We start from the raw sequence: 11525 nt of genomic DNA on the forward strand, positions 1-11525 counted from the left end.
TGCCTTCCGTTTAGGTTCCTGTCTTGTCCCTCCCTTTCATCCGTGTCCTGTAGCTTTGGTATTGTATCCCACACGTAAGGATGAAATTCGTGGACTCGTCATATCTTGTAAAAGAAAAGGAAATTTATGCTTGCCTTATAAATGTATTTCTTTTACGATATGACGAGTCCACGGCCCACCATGTCATTTCTAAGACAGGTATGTACTTATTTTATTAAACTTCAGTTACCTCTGCATCTTTGGCTTTTCCTTTCTCTTCCTAACTTCGGTCGAATGACTGGAGGAGGAGGGGAAGGGAGGAGCTATATATACAGCTCTGCTGTGGTGCTCTTTGCCACTTCCTGCCACTGGGGAGAGGTTATAGTGCTTGTGGTGATTTTAAAGTTTTATAATAAGGTCTTCAGGTGAGCTGCAACCTCCTATGTCTGATTCGAGCTTTGTCCGATTCGAGCTTTGTCCACATAATGTATTTATTTCTTAGCCCTAGCAATGCAGTTTGTGCCAGCCTAGAAACATTATAATAATCTAGCAAATTGGGGGCTCCCACTCCTCCCACCTGCCTGTGTCTTTTCATAATTTGGAAAGGGATCCTTGTATGTTTAGACCCATTGCTTTAATGTAGAATGTCTGATTGTAAAGTGAGTAGATCAGGGTGAGGTATTGGAATAGAAAGTGTTCTGAATAAACAAAGAAGTCTGAGTAAGATGTTAATCTTAACTGCAGACAATCTGACATACCAGGAAAAGTTATTTTTCTTCCATATATTAATGTCTCTTCTTATCCCTTTATATAAGGGTGGGTAATTAATTAGCTTTTTATATAGGTCTGTAAACTGAGTAGTTGGATTAACCCCTAAAATATTTAATGTTTTTGAACCCATTTGAACGTGAAATTAGCTTTTTGGTATGGGAGTGTATCGCTATTGGTATGGCTTCACATTTATCTGTATTGATTTTATATCCTGAAATGGTGGAGAAACGTTGTAGTACATTATATAAGTTGGGAAGGGAAACTAAAGGTTTTGCCAAAGTGAGTAAAACGTTGTCGGCAAATAATGTAATTTTATAGTCAGTATTGTGCATGTTTAGTCCTGTAATGTCTGGAAGTATGTCATATATGCATAATGCTAATGGTTCAATACAAATAGCAAAAAAGCAAAGGGGAGAGAGGACAACCCTGTCTAGTCCCATTAAATATTTTTATTGTTTTAGATTGATGTCCAATCGCTCGAATGTTAGCTGTAGGATTAGAATAAATTCCTTTTAAAACATCGACAACTAGATCTCTGAATCCCATTTGTTTTAGAACCACGAACATATAGTTCCAGTCCATAAGACCAGAGAAGGTGTTTTAGTGCTATTAAGATGAGCTATTGTCGAAACCATACGTCTGACATTGTCTGGGGCATCTCTCCCCTTAATAAAAACTACTTGGTCTGGGTGGATGATTGTAGGAAGGATACATTTTAATCTATTAGCTAAAATTTTCATCAATATTTTCAGATCCTGGTTTATTAGAGAGATGGGTTTATAACTTGAACACTGTTATATTTTTCCCTGGTTTTGGTATGACTATTTTGGCTCAGAGGAGGTCCATTGGAATCTCAAAACCTTGCATAATATAATCAGAAAATTTAACTAAGTGGGGTATTAAAGACGTTTGAAAGAGCTTATAATATTCTCCCGGTAGACCATCAGGTCCGGGAGTCTTTCCAGGTTTTAAATCTTGGATCGCTTGTAGAATTTCTTGTGGGGTGATATCTAAATTTAGAGTTTCACAATCCTGATCTGTTAATGAAGGTAATTGGGCTTCATGAAGGAAAGACGTCAGTAATTTAGCAGTTTGAGGTACATTGAACCGTGTGTCCATCATTTAAGTCACTATAATAATTTGCAAAACAGTCCACTATTTCTTGAGGGAATGAGGTCGATGTACCATCTGGTTTTTCGATGTATGGTATCGAGGAGGCCCGTTGCTAAGTATCTGTCAGGCTTATTGGCATATATATAATAGTGTGTTTTTCATTTTAGGGCCTCTCTGATAGAGTAGTCAATGTATATATTTAGCAATTCCGTACATTTGTTTTGTATTTGTCCGAGAACAGTGTCTGTTTTAATTTGTGCTGTTTTTCCAATGTTTCTATCTCTCTCTCTGTAATCGATGTATGCAGGAATGTTTTTGTTTGTTTAGAAGAGATTTTTCTTTTATTAAGAGGCCTCGAAGATATGTCTTCTGAGCTGCCCATGTTGAGATGGGATTGTTTGTGGTGTCAGTATTAATATTCCAATATTCTGTAATTTCTCTGATAATTCTGTATAGTATAATAGGGTCTTTTAGATACGAGGGGTCATAAGTCCATGATCTAGTTCTCTTTGGATCATGTAGGTTGCCTAGTTGCAGCTGAATGATGGAACGGTCAGACCAGACACGTGTTTGTGTGTGTATATTATAGGAAAGCATTATCGATTGTAACTAACTAACTATATATATATATATATATATATATATATTTAGCCAAAAAGAAGTGCACTCTCGGGTCTTTCACAGCAAAGTTACTTTATTTCTGTAACTTTTTCGGAGGTCTCGCCTCCATCAGCATGGATGAAGGAGGCGAGACCTCCGAAAACGTTACAGAAATAAAGTAACTTTGCTGTGAAAGACCTGAGAGTGCACTTCTTTTTGGCTACTGTTTGTTTTCAAAGTTGCACCCAGGCAGTTTTCCATTTGAGGGCAAGATATATATAATCAATACACAGCGGTTTAGCACTTACAATACTTTCCTTATGACCGGGGTGTTTGAGTCTGAGGACGGGGGTAAAACCCTGAAACGTCACTCTGTTGGAATAAAGTTTTTTGCCACTTCAAACCCGGTGAATGCCTGCTTTTGTTGGGGATATATATTATCCAATTTGATATAACTTTTACATGCTGCCGTGTAATAAGTAATGTCATTGATTTTTCCATAAAGTGTTGTCCACAAGTCAATCAATGAGTGTGGACAAATAGTCTTGGATATATTTAATTAGATTGTGTTGCCTATGTTGTCTTTGGGTGACTGGAGTTTGGTTTCTAGTGTTGTGTTGTATTAAAGTGAATGTCAAGTTTTATGAATCCGTGCCGGTTTTTAAAAACTTTATTAAAAACAGGGGCGCTTTCATTCATTAAACTTTCTATGTCACTCGTTTTGTTTACCTTTTTAATCTTGAAAGCTGCTCCAGTGATTCCCCCTACTGCCGCTCGTCATTTCATACGGCATCCTCCAATCACAGCTCCCCCCCTTGTTTTTCGGCGGGAGAAAAGATATTACAAAATACTATTTCTGTGCCTTGGATCTGGCCTCTAACTAGTGTATATCTACCCTCCTTGTCTCTCACTGTTTCAGTGTAAACAACTTTTAGGGAGGAATGAAATAAAACTGAGACTCCTTGTTTGTTTTTTTAATCTGTAGTAGCATGATATTGGGAATTAAATTCCCTGGTCCAGTATTTAGGGATATGCGAGTCTAAAAAATGGGTCTCTTGGAGAAAAATTACATTTTCTCGTAGTTTTTTTGTATTGTGTGGTAGCAGTTCTGCGTTTTGGTGTCCGAGTTAAGTCCCCTTACGTTATGTGTTGTTAGATTAATATGTTTAGGTAGTCATTTGTTGTGTTAGGGTGAAAGTGGAATCCTCTTATATAACAACCCATCTGTATTCTCAAAGTTGGATGCAAGAAATACTGAATGTTGGCCTTTATAGGCCTCATCCAGTCTAGACTCAAAGGCCAAGAGTATACATCATTAATAGGTTTATGTGATCTCTCCGCAAATTGTGACACTTTATCTAAGCTTAATTGTCCAGTAAAAGTTTGTAACCAATTTAACAAGAAAATTGGATAACAAAACAGTTTAAAATAAACATTAATAACAGTAACAATGAACAGTATTAAGTACATCTAAGAATAGCGAAGTACTATTGGCAAATAGAACATCTACTGAATTTTACTTCCACATAAATGATCTCATGTGACTCACAGGTAAGTATCAAATCATTAAAAACAAACAAAAACATTTTTATTCTAAGATACGAAGGACAAGGTGACCCTTTTCATCTATCAACTATTTATCGAACACCACTGCAAGGCACATACCCTCTCAGGGATTAATCAGACTTAATATCCAAAAAGGAACTTATTTTTTGTTGTAGCAATTACATGTTGTCTAAGTGTCCTATATAATGATAGAATACCAAGTAAATATTTAAAAAGTCTTACGTGACAGCAATGTCAATGAGAAACGTCCATCTTGTTCTAGACACTAGATGACGTCCATTCATGTTTGTGGTATAAGTTGGTTCCACTTCAGGTTTTTCTTTTTCTTGTAGCTTTCAACCAATTAGATTTTTATGAGGAGATGTGAAGGTCAGGGATCACTGTAGATTCTTCTGTTGAGCTGTTCGTTAGTTGGCTGGGTGGATCTAATCCTAAAATCTTGCAGACGTCTGGGATATCTTGTGCCTCTTTGATGGAGACTATTTTGCCTTCCTTGTTAATGTGAAGTGTGAAAGGAAAACCCCATCTATAGGTTATGGAATTCTTTCTTAATAATGATGTTAGGGGTCTTAATTGTGCTCGTCTTTGGAGAGTTCTTGGGCAGAGATCTTGGAGACGAGTGATTTTATATCCGCCTTAGTTATTGGGGTGCAGTCTTCTTTTGTGAATTGTGCACTTGATTCTGATTCCTCATCTTCTTCTAGGTCTCCGGTTTAGACATTTTTCTTGCAGACATAATGTCGTGTATATAGTTCCCAAATGAGGTTTTATATAGGGCAGAATCTGGCTTTTGCAGAGAATTCTGTGTTTGTATAGATCCCCAGTAATAATGTGTTTTTTATTTCCAGTTGTTAATTTTACTCTATCTGAAGTTCTCAGATACCTGGAACTATGCCTGTTGTATATGAAATGCTTATATATGCAGCCAACAATATATCTTCACCTATTGATCAATGAGATTGCATTGGTGTTTTAATGATCCTTCAGGTTTTACTAGTATTTACCAGAATATCCCCCCCAGCAAATTTCCTGACCTCTAGATTATTAGTTATGCAGTCTCCTAATAGACCTCACTCTCTTTTCGTATCGAAGTGCTTCTTGTGGAAATTGCGAGTAATTCTGTTAATGCATAAGCCCTCGATAAAAGCTGCCATCATTGTCGGATGTGTTGATATTGTACTTATTTATTAAGAGAGGGTCTATACATGCAATGCATCTGAGTTTATGGAGATGCATACTCACAGTAGTTGCGGGCCCGGCTTGATCTGCTGGCGCAGCTGCAAATCACTTGCCAGTCTGTATGTCTAAGGGATATATCCAGTTCCCTTTTACATATTATGCACGCGTGCTGGTTAAGTTTGATGGAGGCTGGTCTGGTATTCGATTTACATCCTTTGATCGTGTAACTGCATCAGACCACACAGTTTAGGTGCCGATCGCGGCTCAACAGCCATTCCATTTATCTTGTTTCCGGTAATGAAACTGATGCCCCTTGTACTGATGCCCCTTGTTATCGTTTGTCTTTATAAACCGTTTGCAGGCAGAAGTATAAGATTTAGAGACTGTCACATCGCCAAACAGCCACTTCTTTTTCAGAGCTCAGTTCTCAAGCGTCCATCTTGTTTGCCTTCCAGGCTCCGCCCTCTATTTAGATGAAGTTTAATTGATCTCTTCTAATGAAGATGCGCTCTAACTTAACATTTAATATATCCATGCCATTCTATGCTTCGGCCTCCGTATTTCAAAACTATTTTTTTTTTTATGAGCTAAGGGTTTGAACTGTTATCCAATGGGTGCTCTAGCTGCAAAAAAGTATTGTGCCGTTAGGGTGCTGGTTCCGGATGGTTAGTTTTTACCCTTACAGGTCTCTTATTCGTTTACTGAATTTTATGCAGTATCTGACACATAGTTTTGGAAGGTTAAATCCAAGTCTTCAAAGAAGGCCCCTCAGTTCACTCAAAGGAAACTTGAAGTTTGAGCCTTTTTATATCCATATTTTCCTTTTAGAGACCTTGAACGTTCAGTCCTTTAGTGTAAGTGTCCAAGATTTTCAGGATGTTAGATTTGTTGTTCTCGTTACTGTACAGTAGTTGTGTCCTAGAACTGAATAAGTATTTTAATATTCCTATCAATCATATAATTTAAGGTTATTTAGTGAAATAGGCAAATATTATTGTTGGGGTATCTTTAGGAGTCGTTATCTGGATAACATCCTAGTAAAGATTATGTAGATACTTACTAATAAACCTGTTTATTTTCAACTAGGTTCTGCTATGTTATATTGATATCATTTATTGAACACTGTGCAGTGCAGTAGAGCTGTATTGTCTCATTTGGCAACGAGCAGACTTAATTAAAATGTAAATAAAAATGTATGCCTGTTTGAGAACCAGTATTGGGTGCCTAGGAGAACATTAATATATGTTATGAAATAATGTTATGAATTACATAAGCATTCATATTTAAATCAAACAATGTAACCCTCTGATTGCTGTAATGTAAAATATGCTTTAAAATGTAATGCATCACTTTTAGATTTACAATTTACTAGAGCATAATGTAAACTGTGAATGGGAAATAAATTATTTAAAGCGTGTGTGGAGTTACATACTTTTTTTTTTCTTTTTCTTCTAGAAGTGAACTCAATGAAAAAGACAATCCAAAAAGCCCAGTGAGTGGAAGAGAGAGAAAACCATCAGGTCAGAGGGTAGTATCAGAGAGCCCTGCCAAAAGAGGTGAACGTGAAAAAAAATCTAAAGACCACAAATCCAACAGCAAAGAAAGAGAATCAAAGAAAGAACCAGAGAAAGAAGAAAAGCACAAAGGGAGGAGTAGAAAAAGAACAAAATCAGAAAGCAGGAGTGAAAGTAAAGAAAACTCAAAAAGCACCAGGGATGCTAAACATGATCGACATGAAGTGAAGGCTAGGTCAAAAAGCAAAGAACAAGAGCATGTTGGGAAGAAAGAAAAAGAGAGGCGCTCTGATGGTAAAGTAAAAGAGAAGGAGAGAAGCAGAAGTAAGGAGAAGTCAAAACGTGATGTTTCAAAAAATGATAGACCGAGAAGTAAAAGTAGAGAGCAAGAGAAACATAGGGAAAAGCGCGGAAAGTCACGGAGTAAAGAAAGAGAATCTGCTAGAACTAAACACCGCTCTGACAGCAGAACAAAGGAGAGAAGCAAAAGCAGAGAAGATAGCAGAAGGCGTAGATCTAGAAGTGGAGAACATGCCCGAAGAAAGGACAGAGAGGTAAAAAGGAGAGGAAGATCCAGAAGCAGAGACGGAAAAGGAAGTCCAAGTAAATCCAGAAATAAAGAAAGTAAAAGTAGAGGTGACTCCAAAGATTCAGATCGAGAAGTCAGCCAAAGTAGGAACAAAGACTCAAATAGGAAGGATGATAATAAAAGTTCACAGAAAAAAACTTCAGATCATGAAAGCCATAAAAGAAAACATTCTAGAAGTAGTAGTCCTGAAGATGATAAGCAAAGCAAGAAAACAAGCAGAGATCATGGTAAGAGTCCAGATTCAACAAGAAAGCTCAGTAAAGACAAAGAGGAACGGACTTCTAGACACAGAAGCAGAGATAAAGAAAAGACAAGATCTCATGACAAGGATACAGACCAAAAATCAAGGAGCAGAGAGAAGGAAACTGCAGACTCAAGTGAGAAAAAAATAAACAGTCATTCAAGCCCTGTAAGTGTTGACGGCACCAATGAAAATAAAATGTAAATATGACTCTGGGTTTCATTGTTCTGTTTGACATTTGGGATATGTATACAGAAGGACTTTTTTTTTTTTTTTTATTAAACATGAACTCTTAGTTTAATCTTTTTTTTTTTTATAATCTTTTGGTCTGGAAAGTTTGTATTGCCGAAGTTTTAATAAATCTTCAATGAAAAAGTAAATTAAGTGTAAAACTTTGTCAATAAAATTTTAAATACCAGTCTTTTTCTTCAACTAGTAGTTTTTACAATATTAAAGCTTATGTTTTCTGTCATGAATGTGCTAGTTGGGTATATTTCTTTCTAATGACACAATGAGTCCACTGATCATCTAATTACTATTGGGAATATCACTCCAGCGCAGCAGGAGGCGGCAAAGAGCACCACAGCAAAGCTGTTAAATATCACCTCCCTTCCCTCCAACCCCAGTCATTCTCTTTGCCTATGTTAGAGCAAGGAAGTGGGAAAGGTAGGTGTTAAAAAAGATTCTTCAAGCAAGATTTTATTATTTTTTAAGTTGTGCAAGATTGTGCTGCTTTGGACTAGGGTGTTGCCGTAGTCCATATCAGTCTCTTCAGTAGAGCAGTGGTGCTTTCAACCAATGGGAACTTGTGGGACATAATTCTCACTGTGCCTCCCATGTAGTTAATGCTGCCTTAATACTAAAAGCCTGAGTAAGATTAATCAGTCTTTATCTCTTTTTCCACAGGTCCATGTGAGGGAGAAGACCACTCAAACCTAGTGAGCTGCTTTGCTGCCTGGCAAATTTATGAGGTAAGTGCACTTTATTCACTAAGGGACACATGAATTTCTCCTATATGTTTGGGGGAACATATAAAGGCAGTATTGTTATGGCAGGCACTGGGGCTGAGGAGGTTAATTAAGGCTCATTTTGATGTGGTGGCTTGACTTTAAAATATGCCGACTGGGAGGTAAAAATTTTTTAGACGCTAACGATGGGCGGGGCTAACTGAGGCGGCAGTTTGCTGTTGCGTGCCATTTTCCCCTTCACTTCCTGTGACCGGAGGGTGCAATAGGTCATGTCGGATAGCAGTCTCAGACAGGAAAGCGCATAATAAGACTTAATGCTGTGCTTTTAGGACCGGACTGCTTTTCATTGTGCTGCAAGTAGAGTTCCGGATCTTTTACTGGGAGAATACTATCCGGTGTCAGCAGGGCAGGTAGGCACCTCAGCAAAGCTAAGCTGAGGTGTAGAGGTTGGCAGTAGTACTTGTGTAACACTATTTAGTTCCTTACTGCATACAATAAAAAAGTTAAGTTTTAAAATTTAAAGAGACAGTACGTTTTGTGTTTTTAATATTTATCAAAAATGTAGGTTGTTGGGTTTTTTTTTTTGGTAATTTGTTCCATTGTGAGTCAGAATGGACCAGGAGGCCCTGCAAAATGTTACTTGTTCTTTATGTTTTGAGGCTAATGTGGAACCACCAATTCCTTTCTGTTCCTCATGTATTGAAAGAACTTTAAATTATATGGATAGACTTTTTTTCTGAGCCAACATTGTCTAAGGCGGATGCTGTTCAGGAGTCTGACAATGTTCAATATATGCCGCAGCTTTCCTCTCAAGTGTCCCAAATTTTATTGCCCACACATGCAGTGCCCTGCGCTTACTCTCAAATTCCACCTGGAGTTACGTTGCAAGACATCGCTTTCCTCATGTCCTCTACGGTCTCTGATGCACTGTCTGCTTTTCCCATGCTACAGGGAAAGCGCAAGAGGAAAAGTAAACATTCAGTAAGTGAGGTTACTGTCGCAGTTGCTATTTTGAATGCCCCCTTCCAGAAGCCTGAAGAGGAGGATACTTCGGTAGCATCTGAGGGTGAAATCTCAGACTCAGAATTACTGTGTAATTCCTTCTGCTGATACTGAAGTTGTATCTTTCAGGTTTAAGCTAGAACACCTCCGTCTGTTACTTAAGGAGGTTTTAGCTACATTGGATGACCGCAACACCACGGTCGTAGTCAATCCTAAGAAATCCAGTAAGCTAAACAAATATTTTGATGTACCTTCCATGGTGGAGGTTTTTCCTGTACCAGATCGAGCTACAGAGATCATTGCTAAGGAATAAGAGAGACCGGGTATCCCTTTTTCCCCATCCCCTATATTTAAAAAGATGTTTCCTATAGCAGATTCTATTAAGGAGTCTTGGCAGACAGTACCCAATGTGGAAGGGGCAATTTCCACTCTGGCTAAGAGGACCACTATTCCCATAGAGGATAGTTGTTCTTTTAAGGATCCTATGGACAAAAAATTAGAGGGGTTACTCAAGAAGATATATGTACACCAAGGTGTGCATTGCTACCATCACTAGTGTGGCAGCATACTGGTTTGATGCGTTGTCTGATTCTATTAGGACAGACACTCCCCTTGAAGAGATCCAGGATAGGATCAAGGCCCTTAAGTTGGCCAATTCCTTTATTACGGATGCTTCCCTACAGGTTATTAAACTGGGAGCAAAGATTTCTGGTTTTGCTGTGCTGGCCCGCAGAGCTTTATGGTCACAAAATCTTGGTCTGCGGATGTGTCATCTAAGTCTAAACTTTTGGCAATTCCTTACAAGGGAAAGACCTTGTTTTGACCGGGAAATAATTTCTGACATTACGGGAGGAAAGGGCCATTTCCTCCCTCAGGATAAGAGAAATAAACAAAAGGGACATCAGAGTAATTTTCGTTCCTTTCAAAATTTCAAGGGAAAACCTTCCACTCCCTCTTCCAAGCAGGAGCAGTCCAAACCTTCCTGGAGAACCAATCTGTCTTGGAACAAGGGGAAACAGTCCAAAAAGCCTGCTATTGAATCAAAAGCAGCATGAAGGGCCTGCCCCCGATCCGGGACCGGATCTTGTGGGGGTAGACTTTCCTTCTTCACTCAGGCTTGGGTTCGAGATGTTCAGGATCACTGGGCGGTGGACATCGTGTCCCAGGGATACAAATTAGAGTTAAAGACATTTCCTCCCAGGGGCAGATTTCTGCTTTCAAAGTTATCTGTAAACCAGACAAAAAGAGAGGTGTTTTTACACTGTGTTCAGGACCTCTCTGACCTGGGAGTGATTGTTCCTGTTCCGATACAGGAACGGGGTCTGGGATTCTATTCCAATCTGTTCGTGGTTCAAAAAAAGGAGGGAACCTTCAGACCAATTTTAGATCTCAAGAGTCTAAACAAATTCCTCAGAGTGCCGTCTTTCAAGATGGAAACTATTCGTTCCATTCTTCCTTTGGTCCAAGAGGGTCAATTTATGACAACGGTGGATTTAAAGGACGCGTACCCCATCCACAGGGACCATCACAAGTTTCTAAGGTTTGCATTTCTAGACAAACACTTCCAGTTTGTGGCTCTTAAATTTGGCCTTGCCATAGCTCCCAGAATTTTCTCAAAGGTTCTGGGATCTCTGTTGGCGGTGCTCCGATTGCGGACAACATTCTGGTTCAGGCGCCATCCTTTCAACAAGCAAGATCCCACACGGAAATGTTGTTCTCTTTCCTTCGATCTCACGGATGGAAGGTAAATTTGGAAAAGCGTTCTTTAGTTCAAAATACAAGGGTAGTTTTCTTGGGAACAATAATAGATTCCTTATCAATGAAGATTTTTCTGATAGAAGTCAGGAAATCAAAGATTTTTGATTCTTGCCTAGCGCTTCAGTCCTCTCCTCGGCCATCAGTGGCTCAGTGCATGGAGGTTATCAGTCTGATGGTAGCGGCAATAGACGACATCCCGTTCGCTCGTTTCCACCTCAGACCTCTGCAGTTAAGCATGTTCAGTC

The 11525-nt window shown here is 38.8% G+C and overlaps 1 protein-coding gene across 2 annotated transcripts in view; it reads left to right on the forward strand.

The window, feature by feature from the left end:
- Positions 1 to 7970, forward strand: part of PPIG (peptidylprolyl isomerase G) — a 98931-nt gene extending 90961 nt beyond the window's left edge. For both annotated transcript variants that reach the window (XM_053698407.1, XM_053698408.1), the window contains one exon: positions 6664 to 7970. In XM_053698407.1, coding sequence (XP_053554382.1) covers positions 6664 to 7756 — 1093 coding nt within the window. In that variant the 3' untranslated portion in view covers positions 7757 to 7970. The remainder of the gene's footprint in view (positions 1 to 6663) is intronic.
- The last annotated feature ends 3555 nt before the right edge of the window (positions 7971 to 11525 follow it).

This window comes from Bombina bombina, chromosome 1 (genome assembly GCF_027579735.1).
Source record: "Bombina bombina isolate aBomBom1 chromosome 1, aBomBom1.pri, whole genome shotgun sequence".
NCBI classification, from domain to species: Eukaryota; Metazoa; Chordata; class Amphibia; order Anura; family Bombinatoridae; genus Bombina; species Bombina bombina.